At 42.9% G+C, this 22,636-nt stretch overlaps 2 protein-coding genes across 8 annotated transcripts in view; one reads left to right on the top strand and one right to left on the bottom strand.

Moving 5' to 3' along the window:
- Positions 1-6,256, top strand: part of TEX10 (testis expressed 10) — a 54,568-nt gene extending 48,312 nt beyond the window's left edge. For all 5 annotated transcript variants that reach the window (XM_077784717.1, XM_077784723.1, XM_077784720.1 and 2 more), the window contains 4 exons: positions 1,464-1,544; positions 3,968-4,149; positions 5,132-5,342; positions 6,028-6,256. In XM_077784717.1, coding sequence (XP_077640843.1) covers positions 1,464-1,544; positions 3,968-4,149; positions 5,132-5,342; positions 6,028-6,141 — 588 coding nt within the window. In that variant the 3' untranslated portion in view covers positions 6,142-6,256. The remainder of the gene's footprint in view (positions 1-1,463; positions 1,545-3,967; positions 4,150-5,131; positions 5,343-6,027) is intronic.
- A 228-nt stretch (positions 6,257-6,484) lies between these two features.
- INVS (inversin) overlaps positions 6,485-22,636 on the bottom strand; it is a 90,607-nt gene continuing 74,455 nt past the window's right edge. For all 3 annotated transcript variants that reach the window (XM_021528681.3, XM_021528682.2, XM_021528683.2), the window contains 4 exons: positions 21,275-22,082; positions 10,382-10,614; positions 9,508-9,588; positions 6,485-7,392 (listed from right to left, as the gene is read on the bottom strand). In XM_021528681.3, the coding sequence (XP_021384356.2) occupies positions 7,277-7,392; positions 9,508-9,588; positions 10,382-10,614; positions 21,275-22,082 (1,238 nt within the window). In that variant the 3' untranslated portion in view covers positions 6,485-7,276. The remainder of the gene's footprint in view (positions 7,393-9,507; positions 9,589-10,381; positions 10,615-21,274; positions 22,083-22,636) is intronic.

The following is a 22,636-nucleotide window of genomic DNA, read 5'->3' as shown; positions in this document are numbered from 1 at the left end:
GACTGCCCAACAATGTTATGTGCCACTAGGCACATAACATTGTGCCTAGTCTGAACATGTGTTCAAATCTCCTGAATTTGGCTGGCATAAACAGGGCTAAAAATAGGTGTGGCATGTTATTTTGGATAAAGCTGAGTGTACTTCTGTATCACCACAAATGGTGCCTCTTTCTGATCAAACTAGCACTGGCATCCACATTAGTTAAGGCTGAGTTTTCATACCACAGGACCTTGAGCTAATGGTTCTTTCTCTAACCTTTCCGATCCTCCAGCTGCAAATCTTGTTGACTATTATTTTTCACACAACACATTTTGTATGTTCTGTTTTGTCATTATCTTGTTTGGGTGTCTTGACCTGCCTGATTTTACTAAAGTCTCAAAACCAAAACACTACCACAGAATTTAATCCCTCAGGTCAGATCCTCCTGTGCAAGTTCTCTTTAGATTTTGAATCATGAGGCATCTTAGAGAATTGTGTTTTGCTTAGTTGAGGTATTTGTAAAACTCATGGACTTGAATTCTTTCATCCTTCAAACATCTGATCTTGCTATTTTCTGATTCCCTTAAGCACAAAGGGAAGATTCAGTTCCTCATGTAATGGTTCTTCCATCTTCCTTGTCCTTAGCAGGACATCACAATTGCCCGTGGTCTGATAACATGCTTGGGCTGTACACATTGGCTTCTCCAGAGGCTTTAGTTGCCACTCTGGTGAGATAAGTAGTGAATGTGAACAGAGAGAGGGCATCCAAGCTATTTAACTAGTTTGTGAATCATTGGAATAGAGAGGAAGGAAAAGAGGAACAGAGAAAGCCATCTCCAGAGGATTGCAGTACAGCTTACCAGCAGTTCTACTGGACCTCTGGTTTCTTTACCTATCCAGGAGACATAGAACATTTCATGGTAGTTTGCTAGTGTCTGATTATATAAGCACCAGAAAGTATTATGCAGTTTATAAAACAAGTTTTCCCATTGTAGTATTACATTTTGTATCATTTTTGAACATGAAATTTTTGGCACTGAAGAGGAAAATATGTTGAAAACAGATCTTTGCTACATTTTTCTTTGTTGTGTTACTTTTCTGTTTCACTGTGACCCCTCTGTTTCATGCTTGATATTTGGGAGGTTGTTTTCTGAAATTCTTCAACTCTGAGGAAAGGCATTTGGAGACTTGGTGTGGTGGTCTAGTTTGATAGAGTATTTTTGTCCTTCTATCACACAGATAGAATGCAGAGAGCCTTTCCCAGAAAACCTAATGGTGTAGAACATCATCTCTTTAAGCATGGAACAATTTATGTTAACAATGGTACTCTTCTACACTGGAAAGAATCAGTACTTTGTGACAAAGCTGCTGCATGTCCCAGTAGGTTCTTTGGATTTAGGTCTGTCAGTGAAGTATGACTGCACAGTGAATGATTGCTGGTTGCATTTGGAGTGCTTAAATATAACTTTGTTTTATTAAAACAGGTGATCTGTCACAGCTTGTCCACTATACCTTCACAAACTCAGTGTTTTGACATTCTCCAGACTGGCATCTGTAAATATCTGGTAAGTACCATTTTGTCTTCTACGTTAAAATTTCCTTGTGATCAATTTGCTAGCAGTCTCATTAATCCTCAAATCCACTTATCCTCTGTATTTAATATATAATTTCAGCATTTAAAAAAGCTTTAAACAAGATTTGGGGGAGTTTAAAAAATACATAATAACTGTTGGTATCTAAACTTATATGGGCCATTTTGCTCAGATTTGTGAATATTTGAGTGTGTCTTTGAGGCAGTTTGTCCATAAATTAAACACTTCCTGGTTTGGTTTGCTTTGCAAAAGAGCAACCAGCAGCTTTAGATGAGGTTTTTTACTTCAACTATGTATATAATTATATAAAGAATGCCAAGCTGATGGAGGCCAGGTTCTTTGTGGTGCTGAGCAATATGACAAGAGGCAACAGGCAGAAACTGATGCTGAGGAAGCTCTCCTTGAACATGAAGAACATCTTTACTGTGTGGTTGACTGTGCCCTGAACAGATTGCCCACAGATCATGTGGAGTCTCCCTCACTAGAGAGACTCAAGAACTGTCTGGACACAATCCTGTGCTATGTGCTTTGGGATGACCCTGCTTGAGCAGAGCAGGGAGGTTGGACCAGATGACCATTGTGGTCCCAACCTGACCCATTCTTGGGTTTTACAGCCTGACTTCTAATCCTGAACATGCCTGAGCTGAAGATGGGGATGGCAAACCAGAGCTGGGTAACAGAATGGTCAGGGACAGAATCTGCAATTCCCTATGATGCTGCCTGACGAGAGGGAGGACCACAAGTTCTGCCCCTGTGATCCTGTCAGGGTGGTTCTTTGATTTAACCAGTGTCTGCCATTCTTTGCTTGGAGCCATACTGAGAAGTTACTAGACCAAAGCTTCTGTAGGGAGTAGCTTGCCTATAACTGTAGTCTGGATTTTTAGGGGTGGATGTTGATTTAAATCAACTTTTAAAAAGGTTTATATGTTCTACTGCCTTGTCCCTTTGAGAGCAAACCATTAAGTAGGTTTTTATGGTTGGCAAGGCTGCTGTCCAAGGTCTCCAACTGGCTGCTGACACCTCTCAGGGAGCAAAGTCACCATGGAGGCAACATCCTATATGGGAACTTATATGAGCAGCCTCATCTACTAGACTTGTATAAATATAAATATCTCTGTTCCTGTCATCTTTCAGACTGGCTGACCAGCACATTCCATCAGTAGTGTTGGCCCAGCTGGTCTTCAGGATGGTTCTTTATATCCATCTAGATTACTGCCACTCAGGAAAAATGTTACTAATTTTAATTGTTTGGTGCCTCAGTGTCCTGTAGTATTCAGCAGGGTCATGGTGACAACTGCAGTCCCACCTTTTGTCAGGCAAGACCATCATCCTCCTTCTGCCCCTGATTGGCACAGGGTCAGCCTGGGCTAGCAATCTGTGCTTGTGGCCTTGAAATGCACCCTGTGCCTTAGGCTGGAAAGATTTAGAAGTTTTTAACTCATAGTTGTTCTGTACCTCTTACCTTCACAATTAATGGTATGAATGAAATACATTTCATGTTTCTGTAGATTGTACTTTATTGATCTTTTTTCCTAAACATTTCTAAAAGAAACAGCTAACCTTGTTAAGTGAACCAACTCCCTCTGTCAGCTTAAAACAGTGTACATGCAGGTGAGCAAATTAGACTGCTCTCAAACTCCTTGAATAGGTCTTTAAAGGTAAATGGTGCCACACTAGCAGTGCATGATTTTTTTATGGCTTTACGAGACAAAAATCTAGGGTACTTACTCCATAGTACTTCAAAATTTAAACTGCTTTCTAATTCACTGCCTCTACAAAATCAAAGAATTTTCTCTAAATTATTTATCATGCCTATAAAATCCTTACTCAAGATGATGTTCTCTCTTTAACAATAGCAGAGCACTTTGGGCTCACCATATATTTCATTAGCTTTGATTTACCTTAATTCATAAAGCTCCTGTTGAGCTTCAAAGCAGACTCACCCTGCTGACAATCCAGTAGCTTTCCTTTCTGTAGCATAAATCAGAGTTTCCTTCTACCTCACTGACTGCTCACTGCCATTTCAAGACTCAGAAGGCCTTCCCAGTCCCATGATATATGCTTAAAAGGAAAGACCTGTTCTGCCCAGAAGATTGTTTGTGCCTGCACTGTCATTCAGAGCAAAGCAGTGCTCTATTCTGCAGATATGTTTGAGATGAGTGTTTGTTTAGAAGGCATAGAATGAAGATGTCAATTTAACCTTCTGTTGGTATGGGTGGCAATTTATTGGGAAAGCTGGGATTTGAAAAAATGCAATGGTCTGTAGAGTTTGAACAGAAACAAAGAAATACATGTCACCATAGGAAAGCTCTAGGATTGTTTGTATCCCAGCAAAAAATCTTTTGTATAAAGGGATGAACTTGGGTTGTTGGTTTCTTTGTCTCATTTTAATACAGGTTGGATTGGTTGTAATACCCGACAGCACAGCTGGATCTGTTCTATGTGCCATAAATAAGCTCTTGGATCAAGCCTGCATCATAAGTGAAAACCTGCACAGGTTCTTGGCCTCTTGTTGTTACAGTCTTCTGTACTTTCTCCTAACTATAGACAGAGAGGATGCAGAACATTTACAGAAAAGGTAAAGCTGTTCTTCTTACCATCTTGCCTCTATCTTTGCAGACACAAGTATTTAGAGATGTGAAATGAAAGGATACCCCCTCCCCCCAGAGGTTTTTTTCCTGTCTCTTTTTTGCTTACTTCAAATTAGTACTTAGATTTAAGAAAAACATCTGCAGAGTTACCAGGAATTACTTGAAACAGTAACTGAAAAATGTTTCATCTCAAATTGTTCTACTTGGATGTCAAAACGATCCTGATTTTGTAAAGTTGGATATTTATACCTTAATCTTTAACCTTGGCTTCATTAGATACATTGAAATGCACAGCGCAAAGGATTTGGCTTTGTACTCTTTGTACTCCATGCAAAGGATTTGGTATGTACTCTTAACTGATCTGATGTTTCAGTTTTAAAACTTCTCAGGCATCATTACATAGACTGCAAAGCCATTTGATTTAAAAAACCCAAAAGCTACAGATAACGACTTCAAACAAATTCACCTGAAATGAAGGCATGTCTTGAAACAGGCCAAACTTTTCCATATACAGAAAAGTTGTTAAAAACTTCCTGAAAATTCAGAGCCCAAGTCCTCCTTCTCTTACTGTATTTAATGACTTGTGTATCACAAATAGTTAAGTCCATTATTTAATTTCTTATGAATCTTAAACAAAGATTTGGGTGTACCTGAAAAGTGACTGAAACTAAAACCTCTCGGCAGCTGTTTGAAGGAGAAATTGCACTGTGAGAGAGATTAAGCAACATTTATAGCTTCCAGGGCAGGGCCTAATTTATTTTCCAGCACTGTACAAAATTTTGGAATATTTTCAAGTTTGGCATTTTCTGGTACAGAATTTTCTGCTTTGCACTAATTCTGGTGAATGCAGCTGGTGTGATTCAATCCACAGAAACAGGTTTCCTCGTACAGCCATGCAGCCAGTTCACAGAAGCATCCTTGAAATGTGTGTCCTCAATCATTTCAATTTTGATTATCTTTTCCTCTCAGGGACATGCTATGGAGATCATGCATTTCTGCATTAGCACTCCTGCCACGGTTACTGAGGCTGATGCTGCAAAGCCTGCAAGTGAGCAGGATCTGTCGGGAAGAGCTGCCCGTTGTTGCTCAGCTGCTTCGCTTACTAATGCAGCACGGGCAGCTCAGGAGCCATATGATCACAAATGAGTTTCTGGTGCAACAGATCATCAAGGACATCATGGTATGAAACAGCTTCTTGTTCTTGTTTCCCAGAGACCATGTGTACGTCATGTTTATTTTTAAAAGTCGTTGCAAACAGTCAGGAAGAGCAATTTTCAAACAGTGATGGTGAAAGCTGCTCTCAATGCAATGTTATGGTGAGGTTCTCTAACCTGCAGGTTAGGAGGGGGTTGTTTCTCTTTAGTGTTGAAAATGCCCAACCAATTCTTGTGCTGTTGCACTGTGGGTGGGTTGTATTTGTGCTTGTTGAGTTTTTTTAAGCCACCTACATAATCCTGAGAAGAAGGAATTCCTGGGCTGGGGTAGTCTGTTGGTAGCAGTTCTCCTTAGACTGGGCTGGGGAGCTCTCCTGCACTGGTAGCACCATGCTCATTTGCATTTTAATTGCCTATAAATTGCAGAATTGCAAAGTAAGTGAGCCATTCTAATTAAGAGTAAGGAAAGCACATCTGGTGTTAACTCACACACTTGGTAATGTAATGACTGAGTGTACCCAGTTGTAACACTTTATTATTTGGGCTTTAACAGACACACCGTGTTGAAATGTATAAAAGAGAAGAACAATGTTACTGTGTGCAGGGCAACAGGGCTGTCTTGTACTTTTAACAGTGCACCTGATTACCTGTAAAAACAAAACCAAGTTTTGCAAATGCTTGAGTTTTATTTACCTTTTTTCTTCTTTCTAGACACTGAAGAGCGGTGAAGTTCAGGAGCAGTGGCTCACAGACCTCCATTACTGTTTCAACATCTACCTTGCCTCTCATCCCCAGACACCTGGCCCTATAAACACGGTATATTGAAGAGGTCAAACCATTTATTGTAAAGCATTTACTTCTATTTAGTTTTGAATGGAAGATGTTGGAACAAAGCTTGTCAATTTTTTTGTAAGTGAAACAATAAAAATTTTACAGAGAACTGCTATACCTCTGTTGCCTTTTTTTCAAGCAAGTAGATCTTACTGGAAAGTGTTTTAGTAAAATGTGGTGACCACAGTGAAACCCAAGTCCTTGATGCTGAAGAGCTTGCAGAGAAACAGACTCAAACTGACTCTGCTCATCTATTATTTTGAAGCATCACGTTATTTAAAAAAACAGTACAATTGTGTAGTATCAAGGAGAAGAAAAAATTAGAAAACCATACGCCTTAGAGTAACATTTTTTATTTTCGCTGAGTTCATATTTTTAAATACTTTGCGCAAGGTAAATACTGTACAGTGTGGCAGCTCCAAAGCTATTATGAGAACTAATTTTTTCCTAGAATAGGGCCCATTTTGTCTTGCTTCTCTATTTAATGCACATAGAAAAAGAGTTATTTAAAAAATTTGTGATAATTTCCAAGGGTAGAAAACACAGCCCTAGTAGTTTCCATAGGTTGTGAAAGTAATTTCTTTAGTGTTTTATGTCAACATGTCTACATTTCCTTCCAAATCCATAGTTAGCTAAGGAAAAATTGTTTCTTTAGTAGAGGAGTGGCACATGAAGACTGTTCTTCCATTCCTGCTTTGATTTTGAATTAATTTAATTAACTTGAGGTAAAATTAAACATTGGTTTCTCAGAACTGTAATAGCTTTAGTGCAGTTTCCCCTCTTTTTTTGAAATGCTTTTTGATAAACACATTCAAAATTCCTATGTTTTGCAATGGAAAGCTTTGATTGCCTCTACTCTGTTATTGCAATACTGGGCTTAGTGCTTCGTCTTCTGTCTTCAAATGCAATTTGGATTTCATCCTGTGTATTGGTAAAGAAATTAGCAGTTGCATTTAAAAACCAGTTTGTACACAAAACGAGTCCAGCTCCTTAGGAGTTTGCTTGGTATGTAATGCTGTGGTAATATAAAACTGAAAATGTTCAAGTTTAATACACCATAGATGGCTTATACATTATGAAAGATAACAGCTGTACTGGAATGGATTTTGAATTCCAAACATTGTTTTGCTTAATGCTTCAGTCTTGTATTTTTTGGTTTTGCAGCAGTGGTTGGTCTCATGTTGTATGAAAATTGCCTTGATTTTCCCATGTTCTCCAACAAATTAACACACTGTAGGTTGCTCACTGTAAAAGAACAAAATAGTTTCGATGAGTAACCTTAGTGGGTGAAAAGCAGCTTCAGCTTCATCTACACTGTGTTCTAGATTTCATAAGCAGCGAATCTACTAGGATCAGAAAATGCCTTTTTCCTGTCATCTCACTGCTGATTGTCTCTCAGCAGTTTGGTTTCTGCAGCACTGGGTAGAGCTTCTGTGGAACATTGATGATGTTGCTGCTGTGTGTGGGACTTGAGCAGCCTCTCATGGGTGCAGTGAGGTTCACCCCCATAAAATAATGTTGGGCTCCAGACCAACACTATACTCTTGGCTGAATTTGCTGAAGAGCAGAAAAAGATTGTGTTGAGCAATTTTAGCAACATGAGGTAGGCAGTGGGCTCTTTCTAGAAGGTCAGGGAAAGTAGTCCAGGGGATAAAGTGAGTGCTCTGAATTGCTTATGCAATGTTTTTTTTTATTTCATGTAATGTGCTACAAATAATATGACTGTTTTCCTTTCCCAGGTTTGTAAATATTAGCTGCTGTAAAGATTTCAGTGCTTTATCCCAAGCCAGAATGGGATAAAGGGTGATCCCAAGTGCAAATCCAAATGTTTCATTGAGGGTGTGAACTCAGCAGATCTTAAGGACATCTTTCTAATGCCAAGAGTTGCAAAACCTGCTCCTTTGCAGCTCTGAACACACTTTAATGTCCACAGTGAAACAAAGAACCAGGCTGTCTGGTTCTGCTGCAGAGCACGTCTTTAGCTGCCACTTGCTGAATTGACAAAAGGAATCTTACTTAATTTTTAAAAGCCAAACAAAGTAGAAAAAGAACAAATTTCAAGTTCTGAAATGTTTTAATGGTAACAATCTTAAAGGGCCTATTTGCAGAATATTCCAAAGCACTTAACCCATGCCTGTATCTCCCATCCCTTTTCTACCTATCACCTGCCTTACTGAACAGTTCCTTTGAACACCCTCTACATATCCCCCCATCCAAAGTGTTTGAGTTGAGTGTCAATCCCCATGAAAGATTTGTCATCGCACACTTCTTCCACAAGCTCTATGAACATTAAAACTTGGGCTGACAGTCAGCCTTCACCTTCCCAGATGCTCCTGCAAAGGAAGAATGAAACTGAACAGTCCATTCTGACCTACTCCAGGCACCTACGTCAGAAACTGAGTATCTGGCATTAGCCACTGACAGCTCTGAACTTTTCCAACAAACGTAATGTTGTCATGCACAAAGGCAGGCAGATGAAAAACATGTTATTGTCTTTTAAGTAAGGGCTAAAGTTCCCTGAGCTCCTATTAGATGAATAAAAGTAGGTAGTGTTCTAAAGGAACTGGGCAGAGTTCCTATCACTAACCTATTCGTCACCAAGTTATGAAAGCAAAGGCCACTCCAGCCTCAAGAGAAAGCCTTTTTATTTCAGAAGACAGGGAGATCTGTTGTCCTGAAAAGTTAAACGAGAAGAGCTAAAAGCTCTTTTAAAATTTAGATTCCTATCTGCATGAAGAGGTGGCAATCAAACACCTGTCTGGTCATGCCTCTTAATTAAAACAGTTCCCAGGCAGTGAAAGAAAAAGGCCCCTGTCTCTTAGTGAGGCAGAAATTCACCTACAGTTCCAACAAACTCAAGGATAGGTCCACTGTTAGATTTCCTTCTGACTTCAGAGTTGTATTAAACTACTTGGAAAATGTATTTTACTTTCCTTTGCAAATTACCTAAACTGACTCTTTGAAGCAGTTGCTGTGTTCCCATCTAGCTGTGGCCTGTCTGCCTGAGGTGTAGCACAGCCAGGAACTCCAAATGCCCAGTGGGGCACTAAACCTTCACGTGGTGAAGCATCAGCGTTCCCACAGCTCCCAACCCCAAGTAAGTCCATAATACACTTTAAAAAGACTGACAAATGGCATTTAGTAAAGAAGCTTTTAATCCAAATCACTCAAGGATAGAAGTGCAGCTCAGTTAAGCCCAAAAAATGTTGAAAGAAGAAGTGTGCAATCACAAATAGTTTACCAGTAGTTACGCATTTTGATAAGACAGCCCAGTCCTTAAGCAGGTTGTTTTCATATCTAAGAGGAAACCATTCTCAGGTATATAAACAGAAAAATACTCTTAAAATGGATGTGTCCTACCTGAGACCAACTGCACATCAGAAAGTTTCAGCTTAGAAGGAGGTCTTGTTGACTGACACACTTTGCCTTCCTGAGAACGCCCTTTAACAAACAATGTGAACATCTCTGTGTTTATCATACAGACATGTAGTTGTGCATAGCTGCAAACTATTTCAGTAAGCTACAGCATTATTTTATCCTAAAAATTACTCTCATTTTTTATGGGGAAACTCATGAGACATTTCATATGACAGAAAATCACGACAACCACAAGTGAAATTTAACTAATGTTAAAATAGATCTTGCAATACTTTTCCTGTACCTTTTCTTGAAGATGCATTTCTTTGCATGTGCACGTTCAGGCACAGTGCAAAGCAGTGCAAAATTATAAAAGACAACCTTGCTCTTGCTATAAAGACCACATCTTCATACAGGAAAGTTATCAACATGGAACACAGTCTTCATATGAAAATATTTTTTAAACAGTACAAAACAAACAAACAAAAAAAGTTTAAAACAATGCTTTAAAAAACCAAACCATCCAAACAGCCAGTCTGCATGGATACAGCCAGCTATCCCCAGCTTACTGCTCTGTTCTCTTTCCACACATACATATGAGCAGCTCTGGCAATGGAATTATTTGATTCCTTAAGACCTGTGCTGAAACAATGCTGAGTAGGGATTCAAACAGCTTTAGCAGCAGCCATTTTAAATCACTGAGTTGTTTGGTTTATTTAACCTGAAATAGAAATACAATTGCCCAGAACACCTGAGACTCATTTTTATAAATAGTTGAAATTCTTAACAATTAGGTAAGAAGTGCATAGATGAATAGATTCTGTTATAAAATTGAAAGCATAGTTATACAAATAAATTATAGTGAAAAGAAAATTACCATATATCTGCTTTAGGATGGACTGCTTGCTGGTTTTTATGGCTGAGCTGGTTTTGTTTACAGATTTCAGATTTTTACATGAAGGAACTGGTTTCAGAGGGCCATGGTTCAGCTGCTTCTTCCAAGCAACCTGAATGAAGAAGGCAGCTGCCTCTTGTCTCCATTTGTCTTCATCTTCCTTGCAGTGCCGCTTAGCACTAAGGAGCTGAAACAACTCCTGTCTTAGCTGGTAACTAGAGAGCAGAAAAGAGAAGAGCACTTGTTTTAGGTGACCTGTTTTAACTTCCGTGCTTTCCACGCATCAATTCACATGGTGGATTACATGAGTAACTGGGAAAACAGAACTCCCACTGATGTGCTAAGTCACTTGGATGACAAATGTTTGTTCAGAAGAAAAAGTAGGAGTTGGGTTCAATTTTGGATACATCCATTATTTCACATAGTTAGGAAAGATCTGGCATTACAGGTATCAAAAGTTACAGTGCTTCCACATCAGCTGATCAGCTGTTTTATAAATAGAAAATCAGCAGAAGACAAAACTATAAATATTTATGGTAACAGTATAATCAGTACTGTTTCCTCATTTTCACTGTATTCACAACTTAATAACACCAAACTTTCTCGTGTGCCTTAGCACTTCATGTCCGCAGTCAATCAGTGCAAGAGACAAACCAAATCTGCCTCCTGTGGGTTCCACTGCACATTTCCCCTGCAGAAAGCTGAGCTGCTCTCCACCCCTCCTCTGAAGATGCTCCCCTCACTTTGTTTTCAGCAAACTCTGTTTTTTCCCTTCTCTTCAAAGGTTCCATCTTCTGACCCACCCTTGCCTCAGCTGCTTTGATCTTACACACAGTCGCATCCCTCTGCGAGTGGCAGCGGCAGATTATCTGTCCCTCGCACTCCGGTGGCAAATGGCACCGGCAGCGAGGAGCTGTTTGGGGCTTTTTTTCCGCTTGAATCGGATGTAAGCATTCAATCGGATATCGGCGTTTCACACTCACAAGTCAATTAACTGGCTTAGCAATTAACTGAATCCTCCCAGTACAAACCTGTCACAAATGAGCACTGAGTAACACTTGTAAAATATTAATTATAAGTGTTTGGTAACAGGCCAAAACACATTGATCATCCTCTCCTCTGGCGTTCGAAAAGGCTTCTACTGGATGCCCAGTAAAGCAAAGGAGGAAGGAGATCGAGAAAGAGGTGATTTTTTTCTGTTGCTCCCTCTGCAACAAGTTCTAAATTAAAACAAAAGACAACAAGCCAAATACAAATTGTCTAAATATACGTTCTAAGCCAATGAACTACATAATTCAAACAAAGCAGCAGCTCATATACAAGAAATGAGTACATAAAAGCACAATAGAATGCCAAAGGGAAATGATATGCTCCATTACAGCCCAAATAATTTTAAACTTCCAATAAGCTTAGTAAATTACCTCTGTGGAATTTGCTGGGTGAGACAAATGTATTTAATCTTAATTTAGTGAAGCTTCAGAATTCAGGCATGTACTGTTATGCAGCTCATTGAAGTACATAAATGCAGGCAGCAACTGCATCTTGTCAGGGCCTGCAAGTTGTGAAGCATGGTATGAATTCAGAACAGGAGCATTATTAAGACAGAGGGAAAAAATTATCCCGTCTTCTTAAATAATATGCCACTTTTAACTTTTCAGCAGGGTAAGAGAGGAAAAGAAAGTGAAGAGAGAGCACAGTTGCAGTGACTTGCTAACATAAGGAACTAAGGATGGGTTAAGTGAATACTTAACTGCAGAAAAAACAATTGGGGAACTGTTTTATACTGGAGCAGGAAAGAATACTAACCTACTCTCTTGGAATTTGGTAATTACTCCCAGATGCCTTTGCTGATATGTGAAATGACCCATTCACAGTCACTGCACCTTTGCACCCAGCTGTAATTTCAAGTTTGCAGAGAACTCCTGGTAGTTTTTAGCAACAAAAAAACAACTGCAAGGTTCTGACACTGAGAAGATGCAGGCAGTTATCTGTAGAGCAAGTGCATACTGTTTTAATTTAGCTCTCTTGTAACAGATCGTTCTGATCCTAGTGAGAAAAAAGGAGAATGGGACCAAGTTTGATACAACATGAATCTGACGTGGTGCCTTAAAATATACCTGCTGCTTAGTCAATAAAACTACTGCACATAAAAGAAAAGTGGAATATCCATGTGCAGAACAACAAAGCTGGCAAGTGGTATTCTCACGCCTTGTTACAGAAGCTCTAATCTTAAAAAACACTGCTGGCCAAAGTATGGACACAGCAATAATATATTTTAAAAATGCAGCTTTGACTCCAGTGGGAGAACAACATAGACAACAACCAACTTATTCCAGCTTCTGTCAGCTTCCTGTGGGCCCTGGAGCATAGTACAGGTCCCGATGCCCCCCAGGAGAGAGAACACAGAAACAGAATCTGTAAGCCTCACTGAGCAGGATAAGCAATTAACCTTTGGCAAGCCACACACCTTAGACTATACACTTTTGAGAAGTACATTTATAAAGTTTGCAGATTTGGGAATTGAAACATTCTCCTGAGAACAGCAAGTATAATACACTTAAGTAGACCAGTACCACTCTGCTGTTGTGTTTGCCTTCAATAAGGAAATCAAGACTATAAAATTTGCAGAGTGAGACAAATGCATTTAGTTCTAATTTAGAGAAATTCCAGAACTCAAGCATGTACTTCTACATGTTTCTAAATGTAGAATTACACAATAACTTCGTATAATTTTACTGCTGTCTACAAGTACATGCTATTTATCATGTGCAAGTTTGGAACAAAAGCAAACACAGGACTATGGAAGAACTGCCCAACTAATGTCTAATTCCTGCAACTAATCCCTGCAGCCCTGCACAACTGAAGATCTTTGTTACTGTTCTATGAGTTCTTGCAAACAGAACAAAGATGTTTACTTTTCACTATTAAGTATTTAAATAACAAATGTAACGTAAACAATCTTTAATCCCTACAATTTCCAAAATGCAAAGTGTTAGTAAGCGTGTGCACTTCTTGGAGAATGCACTCTGTCCCTGCTTCAGCAGGTACAGTTTCGAAAGCCCTATCCAAAATCTGTAGTGTGAAAGGAATGCAGATTTCTGTGCAGGTAAGGAAGCTTAATGCATGGCTTTGGATCCCAGTTCTTGTGGGGAAATTTGCACAAGCACTCACTACACATGGTTCTGCTTTGCCTTAAAGCCAGAGCACATGCACATACACTCTCCTAATCTGCTCCTGGATTCCTTTAGCTTTTGGTATCTAAGTGATTTGAACCCCTAAGACAAGAACTTGGCATCTACATCAGAAAAGAAGTCCAAGGAGCAGGCAGCAGAGAGAGCAGAAGTGGTGGAACCCTGGGAAAAAAAGTGGCTGTTTTGCTTCACAGTTCAGAGGAATATGGCATGGAATCACGGAACCACAGAGTGGTTCGGGTTGGAAGGGATTTTTAAAGACCTTCTCATCCACCCTCCTTGCCGTAGCCAGGGACATCTTCAACTCAGAGTCCCTCAGAGAAACTGTTAAACTAGTGAGAGACCTGGAAAAAATATTAGCAGACATATGCAATTTATAGTTTTCTACATCCAGTAAAAAAAAAAAAAAAAAAAATAAAAAAAAGAAATAAGAATAATTTGCATATTATAGATTTCCCTTATATACTCTTCCTGCCCATTTTGATAAGAAATTAAATATTAAGGAGCAGGTATTTTTAGAATTACTACATTTCTGAGGCTGAAACACACATATTCCTGAAAGCAGGACAATGCTGTGGAAAGCATTCTTCTGTACAGCAGTAGTTCCTGCTTAATCAAGGTATTCAAGCCACCTTCAAATTTTGTCAATGAACACTCAAAGCTCCCAAACATTCCGTGGTTTGATTATCTGGCTAAATGTTAGGTCAGAGCACAATTTCAAGTATGTCACTGAACTCCAAGTTTAGGCAAATCCTGATTTGTACTTGTCTTGGTTCGACAAGACAGGAGTCTGTGAAAGAGGGCAAAGCCTCCTGTGCAATGGAGAACGGCAAACCCCCCTCCCTCTGAATTACGAGGATCTTTAAATTAAAAGGCTCTCAGGCAAAGATATGGGAGTGGGAGTAACAATTCTTTACTAGGAGAAAACTAGACAACAATTTAAAAAGGCAAATGCAATCGGTACAAACAAAACCAGTGAAAGGAAAAAAAAAAAGTCCAGAACCTGCGGGGTGCCAGTATCAGTTCTACTGGGACAATTTGCTTCCCTTGCAGTGGCTGGTGAATTGTAGCTGCAGTGGTGATCTCTAGAAGGGTATAGTTTCCCTCTGAAGATCTGGTGGCAGTGGGGGCCGGTCTTCCTCTGCGCCGGGGTTGCCTCTGAGCTCCGCTGCCGTCGCCTCTGCGCGCCGGCTGCTTCGCTGCGAGTGCCGCCGAAGAGAGAGTGAGAGAGAGCTGCTTCTCCAGGAATCCCGCGAAGAGAGAGAGAGAGCTGCTTTCCCCGGGAATCCCGCGCAGAGAGAGAGAGAGCTGCTTCTCTCGGAGTCCCGCGAAGAAGAGGGAGAGAGCTGTTTCTCTCGGAGTCCCGCGAAGAAGAGGGAGAGAGCTGCTTCTCCCCTCTGGGTGGGACCCCCTTCATTGAATCAGTCGAAGGTGTATACACAAACCATTGTCTCTGAGAGAGATAACAAAAAACCTGTCCAACCGGTTCGCCTTCGACAGATGGCAAATGGAATACAAGCTTATCTTACAACCCAGGACATTATCCACCCCTTATTCTATTTCCATCTGCACACCATGAAATCTTACACCCAGTTCTCTCTTAAGACCAAGTTTCCCTGTGGTACACAGCGGGTCTCCCCATCTTCCTGCATTACCCACCAAGTGTAACCAGGTCCTTGAGCAAAGACAATCCCACGAATGGGTTGGTCTTTGCCTGAGGTGGGATTAATTCAAACAGTTTTCCCTAAAATACCTTTCATATGTACTACAGGGACCTTATCTCCATCTACTGCGTGTAAGGGTTCTGACTGAGCAGGGCCAGCTCGACTGACAGACCCTCGGGTGTTGACCATCCAGGTTGCTTTTGCCAGGTTAATTTCCCAGTTTCTAAATGTTCCCCCACCAAGTGCCTTCAGGGTAGTCTTAAGGAGTCCGTTGCACCGTTCAACTTTGCCGGCAGCTGGAGCATGATAGGGAATATGATATATCCATTTGATACCATGTTCTCTGGCCCAGGTGTTGATAAGGCTGTTCTTGAAATGGGTGCCGTTGTCAGACTCAATTCTCTCAGGGGTGCCGTGTCTCCACAGGACTTGCTTTTCCAAGCCTAAGATGGTGTTCCGGGCAGTGGCATGAGGTACAGGGAAAGTCTCCAGCCATCCAGTGGTGGCTTCCACCATGGTCAGCACGTAGCGCTTGCCTTGGCGTGTCTGGGGCAGTGTGATATAGTCAATCTGCCAGGCCTCCCCATACTTGTACTTGGACCACTGCCCACCATACCATAGGGGCTTCACTCTCTTGGCCTGTTTGATGGCAGCACACGTCTCACAGTCATGGATAACCTGGGAAACACTGTCCATGGTTAGATCTACCCCTCGGTCTCGTGCCCACTTGTAGGTGGCATCTTTGCCCTGATGACCTGAGGCATCATGAGCCCATCGAGCCAGGAACAACTCCCCCTTATGGTGCCAATTTAAGTCTATCTTTGACACCTCTATTTTTGCTGCCTGATCTACTTGCTCGTTGTTTCGGTGCTCCTCATTAGCCCGACTTTTGGGGACATGGGCATCTACATGACGGACTTTCACCGTCAGCTTTTCCACCCGAGAGGCAATGTCTTTCTATATATCAGCAGCCCAGATTGGCTTTCTTTTACGTTGCCAGTTGGCCTTCCTCCACCTTCCCAGCCAGCCCCACAGAGCATTGGCTACCATCCATGAATCAGTATAAAGGTAGAGCTTTGGCCACTTCTCCCTTTCAGCAATGTCCAGAGCCAGCTGAACGGCCTTGAGTTCGGCGAGTTGGCTCGATCCACCTTTTCCTTCGGTAGCTTGTGCAACTTGGCGTGTGGGGCTCCATACGGCTGCTTTCCACTTCCGGTTCATCCCTACAATGCGACAGGAACCATCAGTGAAAAGAGCGTAGCAGGTCTCTTCTGCTGGTAGTTGGTTGTATGGTGGAGCCTTTTCAGCCCTTGTCACTTGTACCTGCTCCTCATCATCAGTGAGACCAAAGTTTTCACCTTCTGGCCAGTTCGTAATTATCTCCAAAATCCCAGGGCGATTCAGGTTTCTAATACGGGCGCGTTGAGTGATGAGGGCAATCCATTTGCTCCATGTTGCGTCAGTGGCATGGTGGGTAGTAGGAACCTTTCTTTTAAACATCCACCCCAGCACCGGTAGTCGGGGTGCCAGGAGGAGTTGTGTTTCTGTGCCAATTACTTCCGAGGCGGCTTGAACTCCTTCAAAGGCAGCCAAGATTTCCTTCTCTGTGGGAGTGTAGTTGGCTTCAGACCCTCTGTAACTTCGGCTCCAGAATCCCAGTGGTCGGCCTCGAGTCTCCCCAGGCACTTTCTGCCAAAGGCTCCAGGACAACCCATGGTTCCCGGCTGCAGAGTAGAGCACATTCTTGACCTCTGGTCCCGTTCTGACTGGGCCAAGGGCTACAGCATGAGCGATCTCCTGCTTGATCTGGGTGAAGGCTTGTTGCTGCTCAGGGCCCCAGTGGAAATCATTCTTCTTTCGGGTAACCAGATAAAGAGGGCTCACAATCTGGCTATACTCAGGAATGTGCATTCTCCAGAAACCTATGGCACCCAGGAAAGCTTGTGTTTCCTTTTTGCTGGTTGGTGGGGACATAGCTGTGATCTTGTTGATGACCTCAGTGGGAATCTGGCGCCGTCCATCTTGCCATTTCATTCCCAGGAACTGGATCTCTCGGGCAGGTCTCTTGACTTTGCTCTTCTTGATGGCAAAGCCAGCTTCTAGTAGTATCTGGATGATCCTCTCACCTTTCTCAAACACTTCTGCCGCTGTGCTTCCTCACACAATGATGTCATCAATGTATTGCAGGTGTTCTGGAGCCTCACCCTTTTCCAGTGCAGCCTGGATCAGTCCATGGCAGATGGTGGGGCTGTGTTTCCACCCCTGGGGCAGTCGGTTCCAGGTGTACTGCACGCCCCTCCAGGTGAAAGCAAACTGAGGCCTGCATTCTGCTGCCAGAGGAATGGAGAAAAACGCATTAGCAATATCAATGGTGGCATACCACTTTGCTGCCTTGGTCTCCAGCTCGTACTGGAGTTCTAGCATGTCCGGCACAGCAGCGCTCAGCGGTGGAGTCACTTCATTTAAGCCACGATAGTCCACAGTCAATTTCCATTCTTTGTCAGATTTGCGCACAGGCCAGATGGGGCTGTTGAAGGGTGAGTGGGTTTTGCTGACTACCCCTTGGCTCTCCAGCTCCCGAATCATTTTGTGGATGGGGATCACGGCATCTCGATCCGTCCGATACTGCCGGCGGTGCACTGTCGAGGTCGCAATTGGCACGCGTTGTTCTTCCACCCTTAGGAGTCCTACTGCAGAGGGGTTTTCTGACAGTCCAGGCAAGGTGTTCAATTGCTTAATGTCTTCTGCCTCTACAGCGGCTATTCTAAAAGCCCACTTGAGTCTCTTTGGGTCTTTGTAATATCCGTTCCGGAGGAAGTCTATGCCTAGGATACACGGAGCATCTGGGCCAGTCACTATAGGGTGTTTCTTCCACTCCTTCCCAGTCAGGCTCACCTCAGCTTCCACCAGAGTCAATTGTTGTGATCCCCCTGTCACACCAGCAATGGAAACAGGCTCTGCCCCCACATGTCCCGATGGTATCAGAGTACACTGTGCACCAGTATCAACTAAAGCATCATATTTTTGTGGCTCTGATGTGCCAGGCCATCGGATCCACACTGTCCAGAAGATCCGGTTTTCCCGTGCTTCTCTCTGGCTAGAGACAGGGTCCCTCTAACACTGGTTATCATTCCTTCCCTGGGCATACATACTAGAGGTCCCTTCAAGGGGGTCTGACAGATCGTACCCACAAGCTTGGTCACGGGAGGTTGAGGCTACCTTCACTTTGGTGGAACTCCCCCGGTTAGAGTTTCCCTCCTTGAGTTGACGGACCCGTGCTGCCAGGACAGAAGTGGGTTTCCCATCCCACCTCCCCATGTCTTCCCCATGGTCACGCAGGAAGAACCACAGATTAGCCCTTGGGGTGTACCCTCTCTCTCTAGCTGGGGATTGTTGGGTGCTGATTCTGGGGCCTGTGACTCTCACGGGTGCTGTATTAACCTTCCTTATCTCTTCCTTCATCTCCTCTTTAAACTCCTTAATCACAGCTGAGATATGAGCCTGCATTGGGCCATTAATCATACTCTCATAATTCCTAAGTTTGTTGGCAACAGAACCTATTGTCTCCCGGTGGGTGTCAGCATTGATCGTTGCAATGAAGGTGGCGTATTGAGATGGCCCAAGATTTGCCAGACTCCACAGCATTTGTCCCGTACACCTGACTTTGTCAGGATCATTATTGTGTCGTCTATCCCTCCCAAAGAGTACCTCCAATACTGCCACTTCTCTCAGCTGTTGGATCCCTTCTTCGAGGGTCTTCCAGCGCATTCTATGATGGTGCTCTTGCATTCTCTCTCTGTGGATAAACCTCTTCTTGACACTCATTAAGAGCCGCTCCCAGAGAGAAAGGGACCCTGGTTCCCTTACAAAAACCTGATTTATACCTGAGTCCTGGGTCAAGGGTCCCAAGTTCCTTGCCTCACCACCGTCCAGCTGCACGCCTGTACCCATAAGATCCCAAACCCGGAGTAGCCAGGTAGCATAAGCCTCACGCCCTCGTCGCACAATGTTTTTATGCAGATTGCGAAGACTTTTGTACGTCAGGGACTCGGTGATGATAGCAATCTCTGGCTCTCCTGTGGGTTGTGAGGTTCCTCCATTCCTGTCCCTATCTGCAGGGTGCTCTGCTTTCACCTTAGACTTCCTTGTTTCTACCGGGGCCACTGCTGCTGACCGTGACTGCCTTTGTGGTTCAGCTGGAACCTGGACAGTTGTAACATCTGTGGGTTCCACAGCTGTACTATTAGACTGTCCCTCCTCAAGGCAAAGGGCCGGTTTCTCACCAGCTGGGGAAATGCACTCCTTCAGCATCTCTCGTATCTCCTTAACCAGAACCCTCACCCAATCTGGGCGGTTCATTTCTGAGGTGGGCTGTGGGGCAGGGTCAGGCTCTGGAGCAGCAGCATCTCGAGTCTGTGGTGTAGGTGTGAGGGTAGTTATCCAGGTTAATCTTCCCTTATCTCTGAATGCTAAATATAACAGGACTATCAGCAACACCACCCATTGTATGGTATCATTAGCACTTATAAAGGATCTTAACCCTTTGAGAACTGGTGGAGCAGACCCAAAAAGATGGTTAAAAGGTTGAGAGAAAGTTTGCCCAGGTGCTATTTCCTCGCAGTAGGTACCGTTATTAAAGTAACCCCAAAAACATACAGTTAACGTGTGATAGCTATGAATCCATGTACCTGCCTTCCAGAGGAAATTAAAGATCCATGAATTCTTCACCCAATTAACCCAGAAGCCAAACTTGATAACAGACACCGTAGCCTTAGTTATAGGACCCATTTTTAGATAAGGGTCTGCAAATGGGAAAAGTATAGCTACGATCACATGCCACCCAAACCAAGGTAAACTAGACCACATGGTGATGCTGAAGATGTTTTTACACACAACAAAACCAAATTACTTAAGAACTGTTAATCCTTTTTCCCTCTCAATGCCCTCAGGCCCCACGTTGGGCGCCAAATTCTGTCTTGGTTCGACAAGACAGGAGTCTGTGAAAGAGGGCAAAGCCTCCTGTGCAATGGAGAACGGCAAACCCCCCTCCCTCTGAATTACGAGGATCTTTAAATTAAAAGGCTCTCAGGCAAAGATATGGGAGTGGGAGTAACAATTCTTTACTAGGAGAAAACTAGACAACAATTTAAAAAGGCAAATGCAATCGGTACAAACAAAACCAGTGAAAGGAAAAAAAAAAAGTCCAGAACCTGCGGGGTGCCAGTATCAGTTCTACTGGGACAATTTGCTTCCCTTGCAGTGGCTGGTGAATTGTAGCTGCAGTGGTGATCTCTAGAAGGGTATAGTTTCCCTCTGAAGATCTGGTGGCAGTGGGGGCCGGTCTTCCTCTGCGCCGGGGTTGCCTCTGAGCTCCGCTGCCGTCGCCTCTGCGCGCCGGCTGCTTCGCTGCGAGTGCCGCCGAAGAGAGAGTGAGAGAGAGCTGCTTCTCCAGGAATCCCGCGAAGAGAGAGAGAGAGCTGCTTTCCCCGGGAATCCCGCGCAGAGAGAGAGAGAGCTGCTTCTCTCGGAGTCCCGCGAAGAAGAGGGAGAGAGCTGTTTCTCTCGGAGTCCCGCGAAGAAGAGGGAGAGAGCTGCTTCTCCCCTCTGGGTGGGACCCCCTTCATTGAATCAGTCGAAGGTGTATACACAAACCATTGTCTCTGAGAGAGATAACAAAAAACCTGTCCAACCGGTTCGCCTTCGACAGATGGCAAATGGAATACAAGCTTATCTTACAACCCAGGACAGTACTCTCTAAAGAAATATCAGAGCTTGAAACAGAAGTTTAACAATTTCTCCAATTATTAAAAGTCATCATTTACCTTACACTTTTTATGAAGTTACTAATGTAATTCTATGCAACTGGAACCTACTTCCCCTTGTGTGGAGAAAGATTATTAACAGCCTCTTTTGGCACTGGCAACATTCTAAGCAAAATAAAGCACACTGCCAACAAGCCTAGATTAATTCACATCTACTTCTACATCATTCTTTTCTAGCCACTGAAGCAGTAATCTTACCTTCTCCATGTCCTCTGTATGACTGTGGCAGCGTAGTTCTTCTTCCGAAAAAGCTCTTTCCTTTTTCTTTCTTTTTCTATGATCTGCATTCGAATCTCTAAAGGGATTAGTTCAATATTTGTACTTTGCCATGGAACTGAACATAATTGATCATCTGCATTCCTGGGTCCAATTATGCCTGTTTTTTCCAAGTTCAAACTGTCATCAGAAGCAGAACATGCTACTGGGTTCCTTGGCACAGTCCTGGTAGGTTCTGCCTGAGCAGACAATAATGAAGAGGCCTTTTTTGCCATTTCGTTGTTTCCCACTTTGACAGTTTGTTCTGCAGCATGCAGGCTGTCATTTCTGGTGCTTACAAACACTGTTTTGGCACTTCCTGGTCTACTAGAACCAGCTGGTGAACATCTCTTATCATTTACCTCTTTATTTCTTGGTTTTTGCTGGTGCCTTTTGCCTTTGGAAGAAGCTTCGCCCAGCTCTGAGTTTTGCACCGCTCCACCGGTACAACCCACATCGCAGAAGCACACAGCCCTTCCTTCACCGTGGTCCCTCCTGCTAGAGGGAGGCTGACTCGGATCCTTCAGCTTCTCCCCAGCACTGGCAGTCCTACATGCAGAAGCAGAAAGCCTCCTGCTCCTCTGAGCACAGGCATCCGTTGTGTCGACAGCGTGTTCCTTGTGCTTTTCTCCGGCCGGCTCCGAAGCAGCTGCAACCTGATGTTTCACTTCAGCTTTTATTACCCCGTTTGCTTTGCCACAGTGGAAATGGACACAACTTGACTTGCTTTTGGTGTGTTTCCTCAGTGAATCTTTAGACAGAAAAATTGAAAACAAATTCAGTCTCTTACACAGCAAAACATAATTTATGTCTCTGATTTTTTTGCTCAGTTATCTTTGGGGCACACTAGGATTCACTTAAATGAACCAAAAAATGCAAACACAAAGAATCAGAAGAGGACATGATTGGCTGTCTCAGTAGAGTCCCAAACACCTTCATTTGCTTAATGTTTTACAAATGGTTTTCTTTCTAACATTACTTTTGAGTTAGATGCCTGAAAAATTCCTGCTCTATCCATGCTGTATCCTGGCACAGGATAATCCACTGACCCAGGAAACCCAAAGTACTTGGCTTCTCAGTACTTTGCTTGACATCCTGAATGAAATTATAAAGTCTTTCCTATTTCTCCCTTGCTGCTGTGTGATCACTGTTCTAAACACTCTGATGAGAGTGACTTGGAAGCCAGACTGGAGTGCAAAACTGAAAATTCCCCATCTTCCAGTCACCTTCCAGTCTGCTTGGAGATTAACAGGAGAATGAAAAAATAGACCAGAGAGGATGAAATGTAACAGACAGGATGTTACA

The sequence above is a fragment of the Lonchura striata genome, chromosome 1, assembly GCF_046129695.1.
Source record: "Lonchura striata isolate bLonStr1 chromosome 1, bLonStr1.mat, whole genome shotgun sequence".
NCBI lineage: Eukaryota > Metazoa > Chordata > Aves > Passeriformes > Estrildidae > Lonchura > Lonchura striata.
Note: the sequence above shows the minus strand (reverse complement) of the source record. Positions and strands in the feature narration are given on the sequence as shown.